We start from the raw sequence: 24,843 nt of genomic DNA on the forward strand, positions 1-24,843 counted from the left end.
TCAGTCATCCAGCGTGGCAAACTACCCGGAAGTGAAGCAAACCAAACCAGACTGAGGGTATTGGCTGCACTTACCAGTCCCAAAGCACCACCACCACCACCACCGAACCTGACCGCTCAGGAGAGGAAGACACTAACAACGGTGCAAATGGGCCCAATCATTACATCTTGCCCACAGTAAAAGGTCGGTGCAGTCTAATCCTTAACACCGCTGATTGCAAAATATTAAGAATTCTCGTTGGCTTGGCCATCGATCAGAAACTGCAGTGGGACCCCACTAACACCTACAAAAAGGAGATAATTGAATGCCTTCAACAACTGGGAAAGACCAAGCCATCGAGAGAAAACGTTATTGCAGACTCTGCCCTGCTAAACACTCTCCATGTATCTGTGGCCTTCCCAAGATCCAGAAGAAAGGCACCTCCGTCAGACCAATCATCAGCAGAAGTAACAGCATTACTCACAACATGTTACTCTCTGACAGAACCCAACAATTCCCGGTCCACAGTTGACCCTCTGTCTGACCACCACCTACCTCCAATCCAAAGAAGGCTTCTATAGTCAGAATCATACTGTAGCTGTGCCCTGAGCTAACCGCTGTCTCCTATAGTGGCCAACTTCATGGAAACCAAGGTGTTGACTTTGTTCTCTGGAACTTCCCCAGCGTTGGTTTAGGTATGTGGCACATGACACATGGGTAAATTCACGACAAAAGAAGTGGAAGCCTTTACTGACCACATCAGCACAGTGGATCATAACATCAAGTTCACTCATGAAGATGTCAGGGTCAACCTTTCTCCTAGCTGGACTGTGCAGTACACATTGAAGCTGACAGAGCTGAGCATCCACAACCCTGAGCATCCACACGGGCCAGCATCTCCCTTTTGGCTCCCATCATCCTCTTTGCAAGACAAAGTGGGTGTTATACAAACCCTGAGCCGGGCGCAATTGGACAATGGAACCACTACAGACCAGAGAGAGATGAAACAGAGATGCAATGTCACAGCTTTTTCATAGCAGAAGGTACATCAGGAAAAAAACTCAGAAGGGTTTTGAACAGTATCCCTGTTCATTTTAAACCCGGTAAGCCACTCAGACAAAGACGGTTCCACACGAAGGACAAAACCCCAGACACATACAGGGTGATGTGGTTTATGCTGTCTGGTGCAGTGAACACTGCCCAGATCTGCTCAGAGACATGGCCCAACAAAGGAGAGCCAACTCCTCAGGACAAGATTCAGCTGTCCATCTACATCTAAAAGATCAGAGACACCCATTTACAGACAGCAACGTTCATGTTTTGGCTAGAGAGGAATGGTGGTTTGAAAGAGGAGAAAAATAAGCCATCTTTGTCAAACTGGAAGAACTTTCGACGACGACTAATGACACCCGTTGCTGCCTCCAATGATGTCCCTGGATCCCTTCCTAGCAGGTTTCACAATCGTTGACACCCAGCATTACATGAGGACTAGGATGAGCCACTCTTTAATCATGCAAATGACCACCAATGACAGCACTCAGTAAAGCAGCCCAGGATTGAACTACCACTTACTTTAGAATTGAAGAAGCTCTTGGCTAAGAGATGAAAAGTCTTTGAAAAACTACAGGAAATGAAGGTGACTTTTCTGAAACTGAGAATTCACTAAAGAAGGTCAACAATCTCCTGGATGAAACCTACGTATAACAATGAAGAATTATTTTAGTGACACTGACAAATTCATAAGCTCAGTTATTATTCTTAAAAGGGTTCTGGGTTTTGATTTGTTGGATGACAAAAAAAGTTCCAGGTAATAAAGAATCACAACACACTTAAAATTCCATGTAATCCAAAATATAGGTGATCATGCAGCACCTGGCACAAACCCTAGCGCAGGTGTGGCCCTTCTCCTCTCGGTCTCTCCTTTTAGTGGTTCAACATTGTGAGGTGGAGGAGGGACACTTCGTTGCTACCCTTCAGAGACTTGCTCTTCAATCTCATGCACTTTGACGAAGCTCCTGAAGATGCCCTGCACAGACTCACTCTGAATGTTCTTCATAACGTCTCGTTAGTTGGTGTCCAGGAGTGCAGGTTTATTGGGTGGGTTCATCACGCTCCTTCCCCAGGAGCAGCTGGAGGTCCCTGGACAACTATGGCTTAACGTTTGATTTCTCTCTGAATGATGGCCCCTCTCTCTCTTTCCTGAAATATTTTCTGAATGCTGCATGATGATACCTTAGTTCTTGCTTCGTATGCAAATATTTCTGTTAACCAAAAAATGATTTGGATCAATTTATTGCTTCCTGGAGGTGTGGGTGGGGTGGTTAATCTGCACAATAGGGCATCAGTCTTTGACCTGTGATTTTGGAATGGAAATAATTTGTTTTTTAATGCATTTGAATTTGTTTTAGTGCAAATTAGATATGAATAATTAAAAGGTTGAAAGATATACAATGAAAAGTGAATAATTGAACCATCCAAAGTGAATAATTGTACCATCCAATTTTAGTTTTTATTTCCAGTAGAGGGAAGAATTTCCAAACTTTAAGTTTCTCTGTTCTCTGAAAGGAAAAGTGGGCCATTTTTGCACCAAATCTCTAACTAGGTTTTTTTTAAAACATTTTTTTTATTGTAATATTTAAATTATATACCAGAAATCTGTAGAGAGAATTATAAAATGCTTTGTTGAATGAGATGATTTTATATTGAAATGACCATCTGCCAAAGCTGTTGTTATTCTATGTTTGTGTCATTTTGCATTGTAAAAGAGATATAGTTTTATGGTTTATCTTTCTTTCTGTCTTTTGTAAACCCAGAGGTCTTCATGTGGAGTAGCAATGATGACGATGTCATTTCCTGGGACACAGATCTTCTGAAGGAAGGTGTGCAGGCTCCTCAGGTCTTCCTGGTGTCCAACTTTGAGCTTCGGCGCAATAACGTCCACCACCTCCATGTGACCCTGGAGAGAGAACTTCCAGAACACAAGCGGGATGCTCTGCTGTTTTCTTTGGCCAACATGAGCCTGGAGATCATCGAGAAGAAGAAAGAGGCCTTTAAGTCAAAAATCCCTCATTATGCTTTTGTGTCTGCTGCGTGTGCAGCAGTACCACATACTGGGCTTTCTACTGTTGTTGATGCTGATTACATAGCTGGTGTTGTACAGCAGTACAAAACTGGTTTTGGGCTGGACTGACCTTCACTTTCAATCACTGAAAGAGCTCTCCACAATTTCCGAGATATGCTTACTGAAGATGCTCAGGATGTGTATAACAGGGTTATTAATCACATTAATTAATTAATTAAGTTTGGTTTTGTTGTTTAATGTGGTAATATTACAAGACTGACGTACAAAATCCATTTGCTAAAATATAATACAATACATCTGCCAAAGCTGTTGTTATTCTACGATTGTGTTCATTTTGCATTGTAAAAGAGATACAGTTTGAGTGCTAAATATCGTGTTTATTTGTATGAAAACTCAAACCATAGTCTGTAGAGTTATAAAATTCTCTGTTGAACATGTGATTAAAAATCAAAAAAAGATGCAGCATGATGGAAGCTGAAGCCCCCAGCAGTTGAAGTTCTTTTTTGACCTTCCAGCAGGGGGAGGAAAAGCCTCCGCATTTATGGTTCCTGGAAATCAGGTGGTTTGCGAAAAATGCTCAAGAGGCAACAGGTCATTGGTTAGGCTCAAAAGTGGGCTGGGTTGTGGTGCGGCTCCTTCTCTGAAGCCAGAGAGGATCGTCAGTCACTGGGAGATTGCTTCTGTCAACACTTCTTTGGGTGAGTGTGAGCAGCTAACGTCTGCTTCTGATCTTATACTAATGTTTATCACCATTAGCAACAGGTCCACAGACACAGACGATCTTTACTCTCAGGACACAAAAAGTTTTTTTTGATTTTTTTTTTAGAGTGCATACATTCCAACTAGTTTCCATAAACTTTTGACAGTCGGCAAGTCCACAACTTGTGCGCTCAGCGTATTATTGCAGTAGTCTTACTGGTGCTAGTGACAGCTCTATGTCATCCGTGTATGCATATGTACATGGTTAAGCTCATGTGATTATTTAGAGGCATGGACAATGTGTGTGTCTGCTATATAACTGTTGGATTATCTGTTGGGATGATTTCACGTTTGTCTGACTTTTACATTGTAACTGTCGGATTTTCTTTGTGTGTACAGGTCATCATGGCTGATTTCCTGGACATTAAAGAAATCAAAGAAGCTCTGCAAAATAACAATCAAGCTTTAGCTGTTGATAAAATCAAAAAGCTTCTGAAGAAGGCAGCAAACACTCCTCTTAATATCGGCATTACAGGAGAGTCTGGTTCTGGAAAATCCTCCTTTGTCAATGCCTTTAGAGGCGTGGACCACCGGGACGATCAAGCTGCTCCTACAGGTGTTGTAGAAACCACCACAGAAGTTAGAGCATACCCTCATCCAAGCTATCCCAATGTTACCCTCTGGGATCTTCCTGGTATTGGTACCACCAGGTTTCCAGCTGATCAGTACCTGAAGCATGTTGGGTTTGAAAGGTTTGATTTCTTCATCATCATCTCAGATACTCGCTTTAGAGAAAATGATGTGAAGCTTGCAAAAGAGATCCAGAAGATGGGGAAAAAGTTCTACTTCGTGCGCTCCAAGGTTGACAACGATCTGCAGAATGCACAAAGGAGTCAGAGAAACTTTGATGCAGAGCAGACTCTCGCACTTATTCGTGAAAACTGCAAAGAAGGTACAAAAGTTCTGAATCCTGTACATATGTGTGTCTTCATGTGGAGTAGCAATGATGATGATGTCATTTCCTGGGACACAGGTCTTCTGAAGGAAGGTGTGCAGGCTCCTCAGGTCTTCCTGCTGTCCAACTTTGAGCTTCAGCGCCATGACTTCCATTGCCTCCATGCGACCCTGGAGAGAGAACTTCCAGAACACAAGCGGGATGCTCTTCTGTTTGCCATGCCCAACATGAGCCTGGAGATCATCGAGAAGAAGAAAGAGGCCTTTAAGTCAAAAATCCCTTATTATGCTTTTGTGTCTGCTGCGTGTGCAGCGGTACCACTTCCTGGGCTTTCTGTTGCTGTTGATGGTGCTCTGATAGTTGGTGTTGTACAGCAGTACAAAACTGGTTTTGCCCTGGATGGACCTTCACTGCAGCGGCTTGCTGACAGCACAGGTGTACCGCTGGAAGATCTGACCTCGGTTGTCCGCTCACCACTCAGTTTAAACACCATTAATGAGACATTTATCTTAAAACTTCTACTTCAGTCAGCAGCTGTTGCTGGTTTAATGCTAGCAGAGGAAGGCCTGAAATTTATTCCATTATTTGGAACCTTGGTAGCATCGACTCTCTCTTATAAAGTCACTGAAAAAGCTCTGCTGGATTTCCTCCACATGCTGGCTGAAGATGCTCAGAACGTGTTTAAAAGGGCCCTCCGTGGCATGAACTCCTCAGTGTGAAGCATTTTTCATCTATCAGCTGCAGCGTAGAACCTGAATGAGTCACCAGCTTATTGTAAGGCCAACATGGGAACCATTTTTCTTAGACTGAAAGATATTGAAATGAGTAAAATTTAACATTATATTCAAGATGCCAGTAGTACAGTTTTTTTTACTTTGTTTTATGTATGTTTAGTGTTTTATGCATGTGGAATTTCACAGATGAAATTTTTGCATGCCTAAATGTAGCTATAGGACGATTTTATGGCATATTACAATCAACAACTTTTCCCACTTTACCAGATTTTTTTTTTGCTCTGCCTTACTGCAATCCCTAGTTGTGTATTGTTGTACTATTCAAATGGAAAACCGAGCTGTCCCACCTTTCCACTCAAGAGGTTCCATGGCTGGGTTGAAGACGATGTCTGTCTTATCACCAGTTCTTTGTTTTTTCACCTTCCAAACCAATCCCAAACACCTTTGTGACGGCCCGCCCATGTGTCTTGTTTTGTTTACCCAGAGACTGGGTGGGTCTTCAGTGAGACTAGTTTCACCTGCGAGCTGGGAGGAGCCAGAGGGCATAAAAAGGGCGGTTCTCCTTACTCTCTCTCTCTGGCTGGGCTGCTGCCACCATACCTCATGGCCGTCTCATCATTTTAGTTTGGGTTTGAATCCTTAACTTAACTGCTGCTCTTGCACATTATAGGAATACACTTTACCTATTCCTTACTATATATATATATATATATATATATATATATATATATATATATATATATATATATATATATATATATATATATACTGTTATGTCTTATCTTATTTATCTTATTCTATTGTTTATTGTCTTCTCTATGTTGAATGTTGCAGCGTCACACCGAGACAAATTCCTAGCTTGTGTAATACTGTGTACTACATGAACAATGGCAATAAATAAATCTGATTCTGATTCTGAATCCTTATTTCAGCACTCTTTGGGTTTCTTAATAAACATATCCAGATAATTTGATCTTTCTGTGTCCCTCCTTTTGTTACAACTTTGAGCCAAGTCGTAACAAATGGGGGCTCGTCCAGGATTTTAAAAAATCCTTGAAGAAATGGTTGTTAGTGTTTTCTTGGCAGTTGATGTTTTCCAGGTTAAACATAAATGTGGGAGGGAGTTTAGCATACAGTTGTTGATGGTTGGGTTACCTAGTTAGAGGGGTTTAGTGCTTTGTCCACTTATGGTTTTAGAAGTTTTTGGCCTGGTGTGCTTCAGGGTAGGCACTAGGTGTTGGAGATACCTTTCCCAGTAGGTCTAAGGTGGTCTGGGTGACTAGACCTGTTTGTTGTTTTAGTTTGTTATTTTGGTGCACTAGTGTGGTTAGAGCATTTGTCTTGGGGACACTTCCAGGACTGTCAAGGTGGGCTGCCAGCGTGCTGGTTGCTTAACCGAGTCACTGGGCTTTGTGTTTAATCTTCCCACCACAACTTTTGCATGAAGTCTAGGGGTTGAGTTAGCTAGTTAGCTCCCTGGTTAGGCAGGTAGCTAGGGGAAAGTTGCTCCACATGTGACTGCTGTGTGCACACCAGGTTGAATAGCTTGTTGTGTTGATTTTGAAGGTGCTTAATTGCCTTTACGCCAGGCACAACTGTTGTTGGTTAGCATGCTAGACTTGGATTTTGTTTTGGTAAGTTTGTACGGTTTGAGAAATTCAGTGTACTAGCATTAGTGTTGTGGACATGGCTTCAGTAGATGAGTTCTTGCGGAATCCAAGTTGGGAGTTATTAAAGACTCTCAAGAAAGAACAACTGTTAAAAGTTGCAGAGCATTTTGATGTGGAGTGCCCTAGGCCATCACATAAAGACACCATATTGTCTACTTTAAAGGCAAACCTGGTGCAGCAGAAGGTTTTGCCTCAAGTAGAGGAGTTGAGCTCTGACATCATGCCTCCAGTAGTGGGTAGGTCTCTGGAACCTCATAAACAGGTTTCTCAGGTTGAGGGGTTTGGAGCTTCTTTAACTTTTGAGCAGCAGAAGGAACTGCTAGTATTACAGCATCAGCAGGCAGTGGAGAAGGAGGCACGGGCTAAGGAGTACGCTTTTGAACTTGAGAAGCTAAAGCTGAAGGTTCAGTTACGTGAGGCTGAATTGAATCAATCAATCAATCAATCAATCTTTATTTATATAGCGCCTTATACAATCAAAATTGTTTCAAGGTGCTTTCCAGAATCCCAGGGCCTGACCCCAGACAAGCAACAGTGGCAAGGAAAAACTCCCCTTTAACAGGAAGAAACCTTGAGCAGGACCAGGCTCATGTAGGGGGACCCTCCTGCTGATGGCTGGCTGGGTAAAGAGAGAGGAGAAGAGGGAGGACAGGTAGAGGATAGGATAGGTAGGAGAGGAGAGGGGTAGAGGAGAGGAGAAGTAGAGTGAAGGGGAGGGAGAGGAGAAGGAGGAGGAGGGGAAAGAGGAGAGGAAAGAAGAGGAGAGGAGAGGAAAGGAGAAGGAGGGGGAGAGGAGAGGAGAGGAGAGGAGAGGAGAGGAGAGGAGAGGAGGGAGAGGGAGAGGGAGAGGAGAGGCACAGAGCACAGAAACACTCAAAAAAATATGATGCACAATCACTTCAGCGGGGCCGGAGGTCATTATGCAGCTCCGAGGGCGGCGATACCTGTAAATAAATAGAGGGGGGGGGGGAGAAGCAGAAAAACTACACAAGAATCAGCATAACTAGTCTGCTTGATGAGGAGAGGAAAGGAGAGGAAACCATGACCCAGTGGGGTGACAGAGGCCTGTCAGGTGATCATGTTTCCGGACCCCGGCAGCCTTGGTCTATAACAGCATAACCAAGATGTGACCTAACGATTAGACGACCCCCTAGGTATGATAATTTGTCTGTCTATGATAGTAACTGGAACTACTGAATTAGTAACAATAAGCTTTTTCAAAGAGGTAGGTTTTGAGTCTGATCTTAAAAGTAGCGATGGAGTCAGCCTCCTGTACCCGGACAGGGAGCTGGTTCCATAGCAGGGGGGCCTGGTAGCTAAATGCTCGGCCCCCCATTCTACTCCTGGAAACCACAAGTAGACCAGCATTCTGAGAGCGGAGCGGTCTATTGGGCTGATAAGGTATCACTAGCTCCTCCAGGTAGGATGGAGCTAGGCCTCTGAGGACCTTGTAGGTCAAAAGAAGGGTTTTAAAAATTATTCTAAATTTAACGGGCAGCCAGTGAAGCGACGCCATTACAGGAGTAATGTGATCTCTTTTGTCAATACCTGTCAGAACTCTGGCTGCAGCATTTTGGATCAACTGGAGGCTTCTTAAAGAGTTTGGACACCCTGATAATAAGGAGTTACAGTAGTCCAGCCTGGAAGTAACAAATGCATGGACAACTTTTCAGCATCATGCCGCGTCAGCAGTTTCCTGATCTTTGTGATGTTCCTCAAGTGAAAAAAGGCACTTCTAGAGACTAATTTAATGTGTGAGTTGAAGGAGAGATTTTGATCAAAAGTTACTCCTAGATTCCTCACAGAGAGACTAGATGTTAATGAGATACCATCTAGAGTGATCATGTGATCTAATCTATCCCAGAGAGGTTCAGGACCAAACACCATGACCTCAGTTTTTCCTGGGTTAAGGAGGAGGAAATTTGAAGACATCCAGGACTTTATGTCTTTAAGACAGGTCTGGAGCTTCACTAACTTCTCTGTCTCCTCGGGTTTCATGGATAAATAGAGCTGAGTGTCATCAGCATAACAATGAAAATTTATCCCATGCTGCCGAATAATGTTCCCTAAGGGAAGCATGTACAATGTGAAGAGGATTGGTCCGAGTACAGAACCTTGAGGAACTCCATGGCTAACCCTACTGTATGAGGAGGGAACACCATGGACATGGGCAAACTGGTATCTATCAGATAAGTATGATCTAACCCAGTCTAGTGCTGTCCCTTTAATCCCAATCACATGTTCCAGTCTCTGTAACAGGATGCTGTGATCAACTGTATCAAAAGCAGCACTGAGGTCCAGCAGAACCAGCATAGAGACCAGTCCATGATCAGAAGCTATGAGAAGATCATTAGTGACTTTAAGAAGTGCTGTTTCTGTGCTGTGATGAGCTCTAAAGCCTGACTGAAACATCTCAAACAGGCTGTTCCTCTGCAGGTGCTCCAGTAACTGAGTCACCACCACCTTCTCTAGAACTTTAGAGATAAAAGGAAGGTTAGATATTGGCCTATAATTTGCTAAGACATCGGGATCCAGTGATAGTTTTTTAAGCAACGGCTTAATCACTGCCACCTTGTAGGACCGGGGTACATAACCTGACACTAAAGAACCATTGATCTGGTCCAGGATAGAACTGCCTATCAATGGTAAAACATCCTTCAACAGGTGTGTTGGGATGGGATCTAAAAGACATGTGGTGGTCTTGGATTTCTGAATTAGCGATGACGCCTCAGAAAAATATATAGGGCTGAAGGAGCTTAAGGGCTAGTTGGAGACCCTATATGTTCCCATAGTCGGCACATCTGGTGATGGTCCAGTTGTTGGGATTGCCTGGTTAGCTTTCTCTCTGATAGCTAGAACTTTATCAGTGAAGAAGCTCATGAAGTCTTCACCACTAAGGGAAGAAGGGATACGTGGATCTAAAACACTGTGAAGCAGGAGCAACAGAGTTTAGAGTGTTACCGTCTTGAGCTGATCAAAGATGGTAAACTTTCTGGTCCCTCTGAAGGTAGCTTGTCAGCACAGAGTACTTATTTTGATGTTGCAAGTAACTTGAGACTGGTTCCAATTTTCCAAAAAAAATTTAGAAATTCTAGAAAACAAGATGATAAAACATATGAGGAGTTTGTTAGGGAGTTAACTACGCTCTTTAATCGTTGGCGAATTGCATCTGGAGTAGAGACCTTTCCACAATTGTGTGAGCTTCTTTTGTTAGAACAGGTCAGATTTCCTCTTCCAGATCGTATAGCTACATTTCTGGTGGAGCACAAAGTAAAGAGTGCATCGGAGGCTGCAGTTTTAGCAGATGAGTATGCCTTGACTCACAAGATCCGGGGAAACTGGAGTCGTATAGACATGCCTTCCAGTAGTCGGCAGATGGATGGTTTGAGTTTGGAATTAGAAGTTGATTTGCCCAAGAGTGGTGGTAGTCATGAGAAGCAGTACCAGGGTAAAACTTGTAATTACTGTATGGGACAAGGTCATTGGAAGAGGGAATGTCCAGTGTTGAAATCTAACAGCAGGTTCTACCAGGGAATCCGTCCTGCAAAACCTGTGGCTTTGGCTGTGTCAGTTCGTGCTGCTGAAAAGGCTGGGGCAATAGCTGCTGTGCAACAGCATACTAACTCCATGGTGGTGGTTACCCCTGACCTACCTGTGGTTTCAGGGTTAGACGAGTCTGACTTTAGGTCAGTTGACCCAGGGTATCGTCCCTATGTCTCCCAAGGTTTTGTGTCCTTAGTGGGAAGTGGGAAATGGGTACCTGTTAACATTCTAAGGGATTCGGGTGCTTTGGACTCGTTTATTCTGGAGTCAGTGCAGACAGTGACACTGGCAGTTGTGTTAAGGTTAGGGGGATGGGTCTAAATGTTTTGACTGTTCCTTTACATAACTTATCTCTGTCTTCAAATCTAGTGCAGGGTGAGGTTTCACTTGGGGTGTGTCCAGAGCTGCCTGTAGCAGGAATACAGGTGATCTTGGGAAATGACTTATCCAGGACTCATGTGCGGGGTGGTTCACTTCCTACCCCTGAAGTGGCTACTAGGTCTGATACTGTGGAGGCCTGTAGTGGGAAGCATACAGACTCAGCAGTTTATCCAGTGGGGGTAGTCACTCGAGCTCAGAGCCATTCTGGTTCTGAAACAGTGGGAAAATTGGCAAAAGCAAACTTGGAAAAGTCCCAGAGGAAAATGAAAGGGTTATTTGACCGTAGAGTAGAAAAGCAGGTCTTTAGCCCCGGTGACCAGGTGTTGGCACTTCTTCCTCTGGTGGGTTCTCCCTTTCAGGCGAAATTTGCAGGCCCTTATGCTGTTTTAAGGCAGATCTCTGATCAGAATTACATCATTGCAACGCCTGATCGTAGGAAGAAGTCACAGCTTTGCCATGTAAACCTGTTGAAACCTTATTACGCCCTTCCGTCTGTGTCTAGTGGTACACTGGGGGAAAGACCAGTGGTAGTGGCAGCCTCAGTGGGAAATCCTGACCCTGTGTCTGTATTGGTAGAGGGTGAAAAGGAGGAATCAGCTAATTGAACTGATACATTCTTTCCCTTCCTTGTTTTTGGACACTCCCTCTCGTACTCACTTAATTGAGCATGACATAGATGTAGGAGATGCTCAACCTGTTCGGCAACGTTTTATCGCGTTTCATCGAAGAAACGAAGAAGAAACGTGAACAGCTTGAGTCAGAGAATCCAAAATCAGCGACTCATGAGATGGTGTCTTTTCCTGCAGCCTTACAACTTAGACATCTGCCATATAAAGGGGGCAGATAATGTCCTGGCAGATGCATTGGCTAGGGCACTGCCTAGTTAAATTTTTTGTGTCTGTTTGCCTTAAACCCTTGGTTTTTCCCTGTCACTCTTGCTCTGCTTCTTTAAGGGGTCAAAGTTGCTCAGTCAGGAGGAACGGAAATGGGTTAAGCCGAGCACAGGAGTGGTGCCATTCTGGACCTCTTCCTTATGGGGGAGGGTGTGACGGCCCGCCCATGTGTCTTGTTTTGTTTACCCAGAGACTGGGGGGGGTCGTCAGTGAGGATGGTTTCACCTGCGAGCTGGGAGGAGCCAGAGGGTATAAAAGGGGCGGTTCTCCTTAGTCTCTCTCTCTCTGGCTGGGCTGCTGCCACCACCATCTCATGGTCCGTCTCATTTTAGTTTGGGTTTGAATCCTTATTTTAGCACTCTTTGGGTTTCTTAATAAACATATCCAGATAATTTGATCTTTCTGTGTGCTGATTCCCTCCTTTTGTTACAACTTTGAGCCAAGTTGTAACAACCTTCCATGCAAACACCAGCCTTGAGCTGGGCTAAACAGGTCCCAGAACTAAGAAGCGATGACATGGTGGGTTGCATGGGTGGGGATACAGACCAAAAACACAAGCAGTTAAAGCTATGAATCGTCATTTGTAAAATCTATGTTTTTCTAAGTCCATAGAAAAGGACTGATTGATAAAACTGAAATACAGAAGTCAACTGTACAACAATAAAGTCTTCATGAGAAAAGAAAGGAGGATGGATTTTATCGTAACATATTCTCTCAGAAAGGCAAGCAGATCGTTGATGTGTTAGGTCTACGTTTTTTCCTGGACCCGAAAGCAGGCAAAAAGGCAGTGGGAATAAAGTCCAAACACAAATTATTTCTTAAAAGATCAATTTGACGGTCCTCCGGGACCGCAGGGGAAGCACTCATCCAGCCTTCCGGGGTGCACTAGGAGCCAATGCGGGAATCAGGTCTTGCGTGTTCTCCACTCCAGCATGGAGACCTCGAATGAGCAGTGAAAAGCGTTTCAACGAGTTTCAAAATACCAATGATGAGGAAACAGGCGTCAGCTTTACCATGCAAAACACGATAATTCTCCGACGCTGGTAGACAGGCGCTCCGTCCTTAAATAGGTGGCCTGATGGAGATTGCCGACAGGAGCGCCTGCCTGCAGCGCCAGCTGAAGCAAACTACCAGCAAACTACCTCCACGCCCCCTACAGGAAGAAACAAGCAGGACCACAGCAATACACAACAACGGAACCTTGGACTCCAAAAATGTGGAATCGTAAAATCAGCATCATTTTGGGCAAAAGTAGGTGGGGAAACTATAGACTCACCAAATGTTTGACGTTCATCTCCAATAGTGTACCACAGGAGTTGATGTTTAGTTGTAAGTACAATGTGGTGATCGTGTTCACAAAGTGCAAGTTTCTGTTGTATTATAGAAAGAGTCGTATTGTTGCTGCTTCCCGTTGAGCCTTTGGGAATTGTAAGAATTCCCTTTAGCAATTGAGTACCAGGTATTTGAATGCAACCAAGTGAAGCTTTTTCCTGCTGGTTTAAGTGCTTCCTTGCTACTGTGCCACCAGTTCTGTGATATTTAGAACTTGGGCACAAGTGAGGGAAAGCATCTGAGAGAGCCACGGTGTGAAATGTAAAGTTGCATATATTGCTGTGACAAGTACTACAACCTGAATTAACCACATCTACATTTCAGATACCACACAATGAAATTTTGGATAAACCTGTATTACTTGATCAGATAAATTAAGGGATGGTGTCATGCATACCCTTTTAGCATTACAGGATACTGACCATTTTAGCCTTCTCTATCCATAATGAGAATCCCTAGGCCTCATCAACACAGACACAAGAAGGCAGAGTCAAATACCACAATACATTCATGACTGTAAGCATGAGTACATTCATTATAATTACTGATTGCCCAAAATATGCTATGGATAAAGTTTACATTTCACATTTCATGATCTGCTTCATCTGATGGTGACACTCTCACAACACATGAACTAGAAAAACATGACAGCAACACAAATGGAAATTTTTGGAGAACAACTTTAGTGAGTGACTCACGAGTTTGATATGAAGATTCAATCAATCAATCAATCAATCTTTATTTATATAGCGTCTTATACAATCAAAATAGTTTCAAGGCGCTTTCCAGAATCCCAGAGCCTGACCCCAGACAAGCAACAGTGGCAAGGAAAAACTCCCCTTTAACAGGAAGAAACCTTGAGCAGGACCAGGCTCATGTAGGGGACCCTCCTGCTGATGGCGGCTGGGTAAAGAGAGAGGAGAGGTGGGAGGACAGGTAGAGGATAGGATAGGTAGGAGAGGAGAGGGGTAGAGGAGAGGAGAGGTAGAGTGAGGGAAGGTAGAGGAGAGGAGGAGGAGGAGGAGGAAAGAGGGAGGAGGAAAGAAGAGGAGAGGGAGATTTGATTCAACCTGACAGAAACATGAGAAACTTTCATGAGTGGAAGAAAAGAAGGAAAGCTGAATATTTTCTGACTTTTATTAAAGGAATAAAAAATCCATCTTGTTGCAAAATCACACATTTAGCCTTGGTTGTCTCCATGGAGATGAAAGACATTGTGATCTAACACATATTGAAAATTCATAATATTAAAAATATGATTAATTGTTTCATACAGGACATTGTATGCTATTCACTGTTTAACATGATTCCACAGTGAGTCCTGATTATTGATTTGATTATTTGAAAGCCAAAACGGGACTTTTACTTAACTGTCTCTCACACTGAGGAGTTCATGCAACAGAGGGCCCTTTGAAACACGTTCTGAGCATCTTCAGCCAGCATGTGGAGGAAATCTAGCAGAGCGTTTTCAGTGACTTTATAAGAGAGAGTCGATGCTACCAAGGTTCCAAATAATGGAATAAATTTCAAGCCTTCCTCTGCTACCATTGAGCCAGCAACAGCTGCTGACTGAAGTAGAAGTTTTAAGATAAATGTCTTATCAATGTTGTTTAAACTGAGTGGTGAGCGGACAACCGAGGTCAGATCTTCCAGCGGTACACCTGTGCTGTCAGCAAGCCGCTGCAGTGAAGGTCTGTCCAGGGCAAAACCAGTTTTGTACTGCTGTACAACACCAGCTATCAGAGCACCATCAACAGCAACAGAAAGCCCAAGAACTGGTACCGCTGCACACGCAGCAGACACAAAAGCATAATGAGGGATTTTTGACTTAAAGGCCTCTTTCTTCTTCTCGATGATCTCCAGGCTCATGTTGGGCATGGCAAACAGAAGAGCATCCCGCTTGTGTTCTGGAAGTTCTCTCTCCAGGGTTGCATGGAGGCGATGGAAGTCATGGCGGCGAAGCTCAAAATTGGACAGCAGGAAGACCTGGGGAGCCTGCACACCTTCCTTCAGAAGACCTGTGTCCCAGGAAATGACATCATCATCATTGCTACTCCACATGAAGACACACATATGTACAGGATTCAGGACTTTTGTACCTTCTTTGCAGTTTTCACGAATAAGTGCGAGAGTCTGCTCTGCATCAAAGTTTGTCTGACTCCTTTGTGCATTCTGCAGATCGTTGTCAACCTTGGAGCGCACGAAGTAGAACTTTTTCCCCATCTTCTGGATCTCTTTTGCAAGCTTTACATCATTTTCTCTAAAGCGAGTATCTGAGATGATGATGAAGAAATCAAACCTTTCAAACCCAACATGCTTCAGGTACTGATCAGCTGGAAACCTGGTGGTACCAATACCAGGAAGATCCCAGAGGGTAACATTGGGATAGCTTGGATGAGGGTATGCTCTAACTTCTGTGGTGGTTTCTACAACACCTGTCGGAGCAGCTTGATCGTCCCGGTGGTCCACACCTCTAAAGGCATTGACAAAGGAGGATTTTCCAGAGCCAGACTCTCCTGTAATGCCGATATTAAGAGGAGTGTTTGCTGCCTTCTCCAGAAGCTTTTTGATTTTATCAACAGCTAAAGCTTGATTGTTATTTTGAAGAGCTTCTTTGATTTCTGTAGTGTCAAGGGAATCAGCCATGATGACCTGTACACACGAAGCAAAGCCGACAGTTACAATGTAAAAGTCAGACAAACGTGAAATCACCCCAACAGATAATCCAACAGTTATATAGCAGACACACACATTGTCCATGCCTCTAAATAATCACATGAGCTTAACCATGTACATATACACACACGGATGACCGAGCTGTCACTAGCACCAGTAAGACTACTGCAATAATACGCTGAGCGCACAAGTTGTGGACTTGCCGACTGTCAAAAGTTTATTGAAACTAGTTGGAATGTATGCACTCTAAAAAAAAAATCCAAAAAACTTTTTGTGTCCTGAGAGTAAAGATTGTCTGTGTCTGTGGACCTGTTGCTAATGGTGATAAACATTAGTACATTAGTATAAAATCAGAAGCAGATGTTAGCTGCTCACACTCACCCAAAGAAGTGTTGGCAGAAGCAATCTCACAGTGACTGACGATCCTCTCTGGCTTTAGAGAAGAAGCCGCACCACAACCCGGCCCACTTTTGAGCCTGACCAATGACCTGTTGCCTCTTGAACATTTTTCACAAACCACCTGATTTCCAGGAACCATAAAGCCGGAGGCTTTTCCTCCCCCTGCTGGAAGGTCAAAAAAGAGCTTCAACTGCTGCAGGGCTTCAGCTTCCATCATGCTGCATCTTTTTTTGATTTTTAATCAAATAAAGGATTTAGCTCGTCAACAGTGTTCAACAGACAATTTTATAACTCTATCTACAGATTATGGTTTGATTTTACATACAAATAAACACAATGATACTTGGCACTCACATAGAGACTTGGCCTAAAAATTGTCCCCTTTCACTTTCACTTGTTCGCTCTGAATAGAGACATTGAAAGTGTAAAGTGTTCTTGTAATCAGCTGTTTTTTTCCTCTGGGTTTAGACAGACGGAAAGACGGAAAGAGAAACTGTAAAACTGTATCTCTTTTACAATGCAAAATGAACACAATCGTAGAATAACAACAGCTTTGGCAGATGTATTGTATTTTAGCAAATGGATTTTGTACGTCAGTCTTGTAATATTACCACATTAAACAACAAAACCATACTTAGGAATTAATGTGATTAATAACCCTGTTATACACATCCTGAGCATCCTCAGTAAGCATGTCTAGGAAATTGTGGAGAGCTCTTTCAGTGATTTCATAAGAAAGTTTTCTTGCTACCAGGATTCCGAATAATGGAATGAAACTATAGCTTTCCCTTGTTTCAGTTAGACTGGAGATAGCTGATGATTGGCTCATTAGATTTAATACTAAATCAGTATTTATGTTGTCTAAAGTTAACGGTGAACTGATGATAGTAAGATCTACCAGTGGTACACCAGTAATGGCAACGAGTCGCTGCAGTGAAGGTTGGTCCAGCCCAAAACCAGTTTTGTACTGCTGTACAACACCAGCTATGAGATCAGCATCAACAGCAGCAGCAGAAAGCCCAGGAAGTGTTACTGCTGCACAAGCTGCAGACACAAAAGCATAGTGAGGGATTTTTGACTTGAAGGCCTCTTTCTTCTTCTCGTGATCTCCCAGGCTCATGTTGGCCAAAGAAACCAGAAGAGCATCCCGCTTGTGTTCTGGAAGTTCTCTCTCCAGGGTCGCATGGAGGCGATGGAAGTCATGCGCCCGAAGCTCAAAGTTGGACAGCAGGAAGACCTGAGGAGCCTGCACACCTTCATTCAGAAGACCTGTGTCCCAGGAAATGACATCATCATTGCCACTCCACATGAAGACACACATATGTACAGGATTCAGGACTTTTGTACCTTCTTCGCAGTTTTCACGAATAAGTGCGAGAGTCTGCTCTGCATCAAAGTTTCTCTGACTCCTTTGTGCATTCTGCAGATCGTTGTCAACCTTGGAGAGCACGAAGTAGAACTTTTTCCCCATCTTCTGGATCTCTTGTGCAAGCTTCACATCATTTTCTCTAAAGCGAGTATCTGAGATGATGATGAAGAAATCAAACCTTTCAAACCTAACATGCTTCAGGTACTGATCAGCTGGAAACCTGGTGGTACCAATACCAGGAAGATCCCAGAGGGTAACATTGGGATAGCTTGGATGAGGGTATGCTCTAACTTCTGTGGTGGTTTCTACAACACCTGTCGGAGCAGCTTGATCGTCCCGGTGGTCCACACCTCTAAAGGCATTGACAAAGGAGGATTTTCCAGAGCCAGACTCTCCTGTAATGCCGATATTAAGAGGAGTGTTTGCTGCCCTCTCCAGAAGCTTTTTGATTTTATCAACAGCTAAAGCTTGATTGTTATTTTGCAGAGCTTCTCTGATTTCTGTAGTGTCCAGGAAATCAGCCATGATGACCTGTACACACGAAGCAAAGCCGACAGTTACAATGTAAAAGTCAGACAAACGTGAAATCATCCCAACAGATAATCCAACAGAGTTATATAGCAGAAACACACATTGTCCATGCCTATAAATAATCACATGAGCTTAACCATGTACATATGCACACACGGATGACATAGAGCTGTCACTAGCACCAGTAAGACTACTGCAATAATCCTGGTAGCAAGAAAACTTTCTTATGAAATCACTGAAAGAGCTCTCCACAATTTCCTAGACATGCTTACTGAGGATGCTCAGGATGTGTATAACAGGGTTATTAATCACATTAATTCCTAAGTATGGTTTTGTTGTTTAATGTGGTAATATTACAAGACTGACGTACGAAATCCATTTCCTAAAATACAAAACAATACATCTGCCAAAGCTATTGTTATTCTACAATTGTGTTCATTTTGCATTGTAAAAGAGATACAGTTTTACAGTTTCTCTTTCTGTCTTTCTGTCTAAACCCAGAGGAAAAAAACAGCTGATTACAAGTGAAAGTGAAAGGGGACAATGTTTACGCCAGCAGGGGGAGGAAAAGCCTCCGGCTTTATGGTTCCTGGAAATCAGCTGGTTTGCGAAAAATGCTCAAGAGGCAACAGGTCATTGGTTAGGCTCGAAAGTGGGCCGGGTTGTGGTGCGGCTTCATCTCTGAAGCCAGAGAGGATCGTCAGTCACTGGGAGATTGCTTCTGCCAAAACTTCTTTAAGTGAGTGTGAGCAGCTAACGTCTGCTTCTGCTTCTGATCTTATACTAATGTTTATCACCATTAGCAACAGGTCCACAGACACAGATGATCTTTACTCTCAGGACACAAAAAAAGTGTTTGGATAATTTTTTTTAGAGTGCATACATTCCAACTGGTTTCCAAAAACTTTTGACAGTCGGCAAGTCCACAACTTGTGCGCTCAGCGTATTATTGCAGTAGTCTTACTGGTGCTAATGACAGCTCGGTCATCCGTGTGTGCATATGTACATGGTTAAGGTCATGTGATTATTTAGAGGCATGGACAATGTGTGTGTCTGCTATATAACTGCTATATAACAAAGAAGCTCTGCAAAATAACAATCAAGCTTTAGCTGTTGATAAAATCAAAAAGCTTCTGGAGAGGGCAGCAAACACTCCTCTTAATATCGGCATTACAGGAGAGTCTGGCTCTGGAAAATCCTCCTTTGTCAATGCCTTTAGAGGTGTGGACCACCGGGACGATCAAGCTTCTCCGACAGGTGTTGTAGAAACCACCACAGAAGTTAGAGCATACCCTCATCCAAGCTATCCCAATGTTACCCTCTGGGATCTTCCTGGTATTGGTACCACCAGGTTTCCAGCTGATCAGTACCTGAAGCATGTTGGGTTTGAAAGGTTTGATTTCTTCATCATCATCTCAGATACTCGCTTTAGAGAAAATGATGTGAAGCTTGCAAAAGAGATCCAGAAGATTGGGAAAAAGTTCTACTTCGTGCTCTCCAAGGTTGACAACGATCTGCAGAATCCACAAAGGAGTCAGAGAAATTTTGATGCAGAGGAGACTCTCGCACTTATTCGTGAAAACTGCAAAGAAGGTACAAAAGTTCTGAATCCTGTACATATGTGTGTCTTCATGTGGAGTGGCAATGATGATGATGTCATTTCCTGGGACACAGGTCTTCTGAAGGAAGGTGTGCAGGCTCCTCAGGTCTTCCTGCTGTCCAATTTTGAGCTTCGGCGCCATGACTTCCATCGCCTCCATGCGACCCTGGAGAGAGAACTTCCAGAACACAAGCAGGATGCTCTTCTGTTTGCCATGCCCAACATGAGCCTGGAGATCATCGAGAAGAAGAAGAAAGAGGCATTTAAGTCAAAAATCCCTCATTATGCTTTTGTGTCTGCTGCGTGTGCAGCGGTACCAGCTCCTGGGCTTTCTGTTGCTGTTGATGGTGCTCTGATAGCTGGTGTTGTACAGCAGTACAAAACTGGTTTTGGTCTGGACGGACCTTCACTGCAGCGGCTTGCTGACAGCACAGGTGTACCGCTGGAAGATCTGACCTCAGTTGTCCGCTCACCACTCAGTTTAAACACCACTGATAAGGCATTTATCTTAAAACTTCTACTTCCGTCAGCAGCTGTTGCTGGCTCAATGGTAGCAGAGGAAGGCTTGAAATTTATTCCATTATTTGGAACCTTGGTAGCATCGACTCTCTCTTATAAAGTCACTGAAAAAGCTCTGCTGGATTTCCTCCACATGCTGGCTGAAGATGCTCAGAACGTGTTTGAAAGGGCCCTCTGTTGCATGAACTCCTCAGTGTGAAGCATTCTTCATCCATCAGCTGCAGGGTAGAACCTGAATGAGTCACCAGCTTATTGTAAGGCCAACATGGGAACCATTTTTCTTACACTCATGCCTAAAAACATTTTGTCTTGTGAAAGATATTGAAATGAGTAAAATTGAACATTATATTCAAGATACCAGTAGTACAGTTTTTTTTACTTTGTTTTATGTATGTTTAGTGTTTTATGCATGTGGAATTTCACACATGAAATTTTTGCATGCCTAAATGTAGCTATAGGACCATTTTATGGCATACTACAATCAACAACTTTTGCCACTTTAACCAAAAACCGAGCTGTCCCACCTTTCCACTCAAGAGGTTCCATGGCTGGGTTGAAGAAGATGCCTGTCTTACCACCAGTTCTTTGTTTTTCCACCTTCCAAACCAATCCCAAACACCTTCCATGAAAACACTAACCTTGAGCTGGGCTAAACAGGTCCCAGAACTAAGAACCGATGACATGGTGGGTTGCATGGGTGGGGATACAGACCAAAAACACAAGCAGTTAAAGCTAAGAATCGTCATTTGTAAAATCTATGTTTTCTATGTTAATAGAAAAGGACTGATTGATGAAACTGAAATGCAGAGATCAACTGTACAACATTAAAGTCTTCATGAGAAAAGAAAGGAGGATGGATTTTATCGTAACATATTCCTCAGACAAGGCAAAGATCGTGTGTTAGGTCTACGTTTTTTCCTGGACCCGAAAGCAGGCAAAAAGGCAGTGGGAATAAAGTCTAAACACAAATTATTTATTAAAAGATCAATTTGACGGTCCTCCGGGACCGCAGGGGAAGCACTCATCCAGCCTTCCGGGGTGCACTGGGAGCCAATATGCGGGAATCAGTTCTTGCGTGTTCTCCACTCCAGCATGGAGACCTCGAACGAGCAGTGAGAAGCGTTTCAACGAGTTTCAAAATACCAATGATGAGGAAACAGGCGTCAGCTTTACCATGCAAAACACGATAATTCTCCGACGCTGGTAGACAGGCGCTCCGTCCTTAAATAGGTGGCCTGATGGAGATTGCCGACAGGAGCGCCTGCCTGCAGCGCCAGCTGAAGCAAACTACCAGCTCCTCCACGCCCCCTGCAGGAAGGAACAAGCAGGACCACAGCAACACACAACAACGGAACCTTGGACTCCAAAAACGTGGAATAATAAAATCAGCATCATTTTGGGCAAAAGTAGGTGGGGAAACTATATACTCACCAAATGTTTAACGTTCATCTCCAATAGTGTACCACAGGAGTTGATGCTTAGTTGTACGTACAATGTGGTGATCGTGTTCACAAAGTGCAAGTTTCTGTTGTATTATAGTAAGAGTTGTTTTGTTGCTGCTTCCCGTTTTGCCTTTGGGAATTGTAAGAATTCCCTTTAGCATTTGAGTACCAGGTATTTGAATGCAACCAAGTGAAGCTTTTTCCTGCTGGTTTAAGTGCTTCCTTGCTGCTGTGCCACCAGTTCTGTGATATTTAGAACTTGTGCCTGGCTGTTCACGTGAGCTCACATGAACAGCCAGGCACAAGTGAGGGAAAGCATCTGAGAGAGCCACGGTGTGAAATGTAAAGTTGCATATATTGCTGTGACAAGTACTACAACCTGAGTTAACCACATCTACATTTCAGATACCACACAATAAATTTTGGGATAAACCTGTATTACTTGATCAGATAAATTAAGGGATGGTGTCATGCATACCCTTTTAGCATTACAGGATACTGACCATTTTAGCCATCTCTATCCATAATGAGAATCCCGAGGCCTCATCAACACAGACACAAGAAGGCAGAGTCAAATACCACAATGCTTTTATGACTGTAAGCATGAGTACATTCATTATAATTATTTATTGCCCAAAATATGCTATGGCTAAAGTTTACATTTCACATTTCATGATCTGCTTCATCTGATGGTGACACTCTCACAACACATGAACTATAAAAACATGACAGCAACACAAATGGAACATTTTGGAGAACAATTTTAGTGAGTGACTCACGAGTTTGATATGAAGATTTGATTCAACCTGACAGAAACATGAGAAACTTTCATGAGTGGAAGAAAGAAGGAAAGCTGAATATTTTTTGACTTTTTATTAAAGAATAAAAAATCCATCTTGTTGCAAAATCACAAATTTAGCCTTGGTTGTCTCACAAGACATTGTGATCTAACACATATTAAAAATTCATAATATTAAAAATATGATTAATTGTTTCATACAGGACATTGTATGCTATTCACTGTTTAACATGATTCCCCGGGGAGTCCTGATTATTGATTTGATTATTTGAAAGCCAAAACGGGACTTTTACTTAACTGTCTCTCACACTGAGGAGTTCATGCAACAGAGGGCCCTTTGAAACATGTTCTGAGCATCTTCAGCCAGCATGTGGAGGAAATCTAGCAGAGCTTTTTCAGTGACTTTATAAGAGAGAGTCGCTGCTACCAAGGTTCCAAATAATGGAATATATTTCAGGCCTTCCACTGCTAGCATTGAGCCAGCAACAGCTGCTGACTGAAGTAGAAGTTTTAAGATAAATGCCATATCAATGGTGTTTAAACTGAGTGGTGAGCGGACAACTGAGGTCAGATCTTCCAGCGGTACACCTGTGCTGTCAGCAAGCCGCTGCAGTGAAGGTCGGTCCAGACCAAAACCATTTTTGTACTGCTGTACAACATCAGCTATCAGAGCACCATCAACAGCAACAGAAAGCACAGGAAGTGGTACCGCTGCACACGCAGCAGACACAAAAGCATAATGAGGGATTTTTGACTTAAATGCCTCTTTCTTCTTCTCGATGATCTCCAGGCTCATGTTGGGCATGGCAACAGAAGAGCATCCCGCTTGTGTTCTGGAAGTTCTCTCTCCAGGGTCGCATGGAGGCGATGGAAGTCATGGCGCCGAAGCTCAAAGTTGGACAGCAGGAAGACCTGAGGAGCCTGCACACCTTCCTTCAGAAGACCTGTGTCCCAGGAAATGACATCATCATCATTGCCACTCCACATGAAGACACACATATGTACAGGATTCAGGACTTTTGTACCTTCTTCGCAGTTTTCACAAATAAGTGTGAGAGTCTGCTCTGCATCAAAGTTTCTCTGACTCCTTTGTGCATTCTGCAGATCGTTGTCAACCTTGGAGCGCACGAAGTAGAACTTTTTCCCAATCTTCTGGATCTCTTTTGCAAGCTTCACATCATTTTCTCTAAAGCGAGTATCTGAGATGATGATGAAGAAATCAAACCTTTCAAACCCAACATGCTTTAGGTACTGATCAGCTGGAAACCTGGTGGTACCAATACCAGGAAGATCCCAGAGGGTAACATTGGGATAGCTTGGATGAGGGTATGCTCTAACTTCTGTGGTGGTTTCTACAACACCTGTCGGAGCAGCTTGATCGTCCCGGTGGTCCACACCTCTAAAGGCATTGACAAAGGAGGATTTTCCAGAGCCGGACTCTCCTGTAATGCCAATATTAAGAGGAGTGTTTGCTGCCCTCTCCAGAAGCTTTTTGATTTTATCAACAGCTAAAGCTTGATTGTTATTTTGCAGAGCTTCTTTGATTTCTGTAGTGTCAAGGGAATCAGCCATGATGACCTGTACACACAAAGCAAAGCCGACAGTTACACTGTAAAAGTCAGACAAACGTGAAATCATCCCAACAGATAATCCAACAGTTATATAGCAGACACACACATTGTCCATGCCTCTAAATAATCACATGAGCTTAACCATGTACATATGCACACACGGATGACATAGAGCTGTCACTGGCACCAGTAAGACTACTGCAATAATACGCTGAGCGCACAAGTTGTGGACTTGCCGACTGTCAAAAGTTTATGGAAACTAGTTGGAATGTATGCACTCTAAAAAAAAAATCCAAAAAACTTTTTGTGACCTGAGAGTAAAGATTGTCTGTGTCTGTGGACCTGTTGGTGATAAACATTAGTATAAGATCAGAAGCAGAAGCAGATGTTAGCTGCTCACACTCACCAAAAGAAGTTTTGGCAGAAGCAATCTCCCAGTGACTGACGATCCTCTCTGGCTTTAGAGAAGAAGCCACACCACAACCCAGCCCACTTTTGAGCCTGACCAATGACCTGTTGCCTCTTGAGCATTTTTCACAAGCCAGCTGATTTCCAGGAACCATAAAGGCGGAGGCTTTTCCTCCCCCTGCTGGCCTAAACATTGTCCCCTTCACTTTCACTTGTTCGCTCTGAATAGGGACATTGAAAGTGTAAAGCCTTCTTGTAATC

At 43.3% G+C, this 24,843-nt stretch overlaps 4 protein-coding genes, 1 long non-coding RNA gene and 1 pseudogene across 6 annotated transcripts; 2 read left to right on the forward strand and 4 right to left on the reverse strand.

The window, feature by feature from the left end:
- Positions 1–3,613: 3,613 nt before the first annotated feature.
- LOC130540311 (interferon-inducible GTPase 5-like) lies at positions 3,614–6,362 on the forward strand. The gene is made up of 3 exons (XM_057059372.1): positions 3,614–3,759; positions 4,160–4,712; positions 4,794–6,362. The coding sequence occupies exons 2-3, from the start codon at positions 4,166–4,168 to the stop codon at positions 5,432–5,434; spliced, it is 1,188 nt and encodes a 395-aa protein (XP_056915352.1). The 5' UTR covers positions 3,614–3,759; positions 4,160–4,165; the 3' UTR covers positions 5,435–6,362.
- LOC130540312 (uncharacterized) lies at positions 5,748–12,402 on the reverse strand. Its single transcript, XR_008954410.1, has 2 exons — positions 12,296–12,402; positions 5,748–6,100 (listed from the first exon to the last, which is right to left on the reverse strand). It is a non-coding gene; the product is annotated as an uncharacterized LOC130540312 (long non-coding RNA).
- A 328-nt stretch (positions 12,403–12,730) lies between these two features.
- Positions 12,731–16,505, reverse strand: LOC130540208 (interferon-inducible GTPase 5-like). Its single transcript, XM_057059198.1, has 4 exons — positions 16,326–16,505; positions 15,368–15,920; positions 12,950–15,286; positions 12,731–12,876 (listed from the first exon to the last, which is right to left on the reverse strand). The coding sequence occupies exons 2-3, from the start codon at positions 15,912–15,914 to the stop codon at positions 14,646–14,648; spliced, it is 1,188 nt and encodes a 395-aa protein (XP_056915178.1). The 5' UTR covers positions 15,915–15,920; positions 16,326–16,505; the 3' UTR covers positions 12,731–12,876; positions 12,950–14,645.
- Positions 16,506–16,537: 32 nt separating this feature from the next.
- On the reverse strand, positions 16,538–18,312 carry LOC130540207 (T-cell-specific guanine nucleotide triphosphate-binding protein 2-like). 2 transcript variants are annotated; one of them, XM_057059197.1, is made up of 3 exons: positions 17,691–18,310; positions 17,242–17,612; positions 16,538–16,801 (listed from the first exon to the last, which is right to left on the reverse strand). In XM_057059197.1, exons 1-3 carry the CDS (start codon positions 18,301–18,303, stop codon positions 16,694–16,696), a joined length of 1,092 nt encoding a protein of 363 aa, XP_056915177.1. In that variant the 5' UTR covers positions 18,304–18,310; the 3' UTR covers positions 16,538–16,693. The 2 variants fall into 2 exon arrangements, with proteins under 2 accessions (XP_056915177.1, XP_056915176.1); XM_057059196.1 differs by having other exon boundaries at positions 16,608–17,612; positions 17,691–18,312.
- Positions 18,313–19,310: 998 nt separating this feature from the next.
- Positions 19,311–20,725, forward strand: LOC130513017 (interferon-inducible GTPase 5-like; the record flags this gene model as incomplete). Its single annotated transcript, XM_057011558.1, has 2 exons — positions 19,311–19,836; positions 19,918–20,725. Coding segments are annotated over 2 exons (1,170 nt in total), but the record flags the coding sequence as incomplete, so codon positions are not given.
- Positions 20,726–22,378: 1,653 nt separating this feature from the next.
- LOC130540209 (interferon-inducible GTPase 5-like) lies at positions 22,379–24,764 on the reverse strand (annotated as a pseudogene).
- Between the last annotated feature and the right edge of the window lie 79 nt (positions 24,765–24,843).

The sequence above is a fragment of the Takifugu flavidus genome, chromosome 16 (genome assembly GCF_003711565.1).
Source record: "Takifugu flavidus isolate HTHZ2018 chromosome 16, ASM371156v2, whole genome shotgun sequence".
Taxonomy (NCBI): Eukaryota; Metazoa; Chordata; class Actinopteri; order Tetraodontiformes; family Tetraodontidae; genus Takifugu; species Takifugu flavidus.

Coding starts and splice junctions, on each gene's coding strand:
- LOC130540311 (XM_057059372.1), top strand. CDS start 4,166: ATGGCTGATTTCCTGGACATTAAAGAAATCAAAGAAGCTCTGCAAAAT. Junction 4,713..4,793: donor TCGTGAAAACTGCAAAGAAG/GTACAAAAGTTC, acceptor CCTGGGACACAG/GTCTTCTGAAGGAAGGTGTG.
- LOC130540208 (XM_057059198.1), bottom strand. CDS start 15,914: ATGGCTGATTCCCTTGACACTACAGAAATCAAAGAAGCTCTTCAAAAT. Junction 15,287..15,367: donor TCGTGAAAACTGCAAAGAAG/GTACAAAAGTCC, acceptor CCTGGGACACAG/GTCTTCTGAAGGAAGGTGTG.
- LOC130540207 (XM_057059196.1), bottom strand. CDS start 18,303: ATGATTTCACGTTTGTCTGACTTTTACATTGTAACTGTCGGCTTTGCT. Junction 17,613..17,690: donor TCGTGAAAACTGCGAAGAAG/GTACAAAAGTCC, acceptor CCTGGGACACAG/GTCTTCTGAATGAAGGTGTG.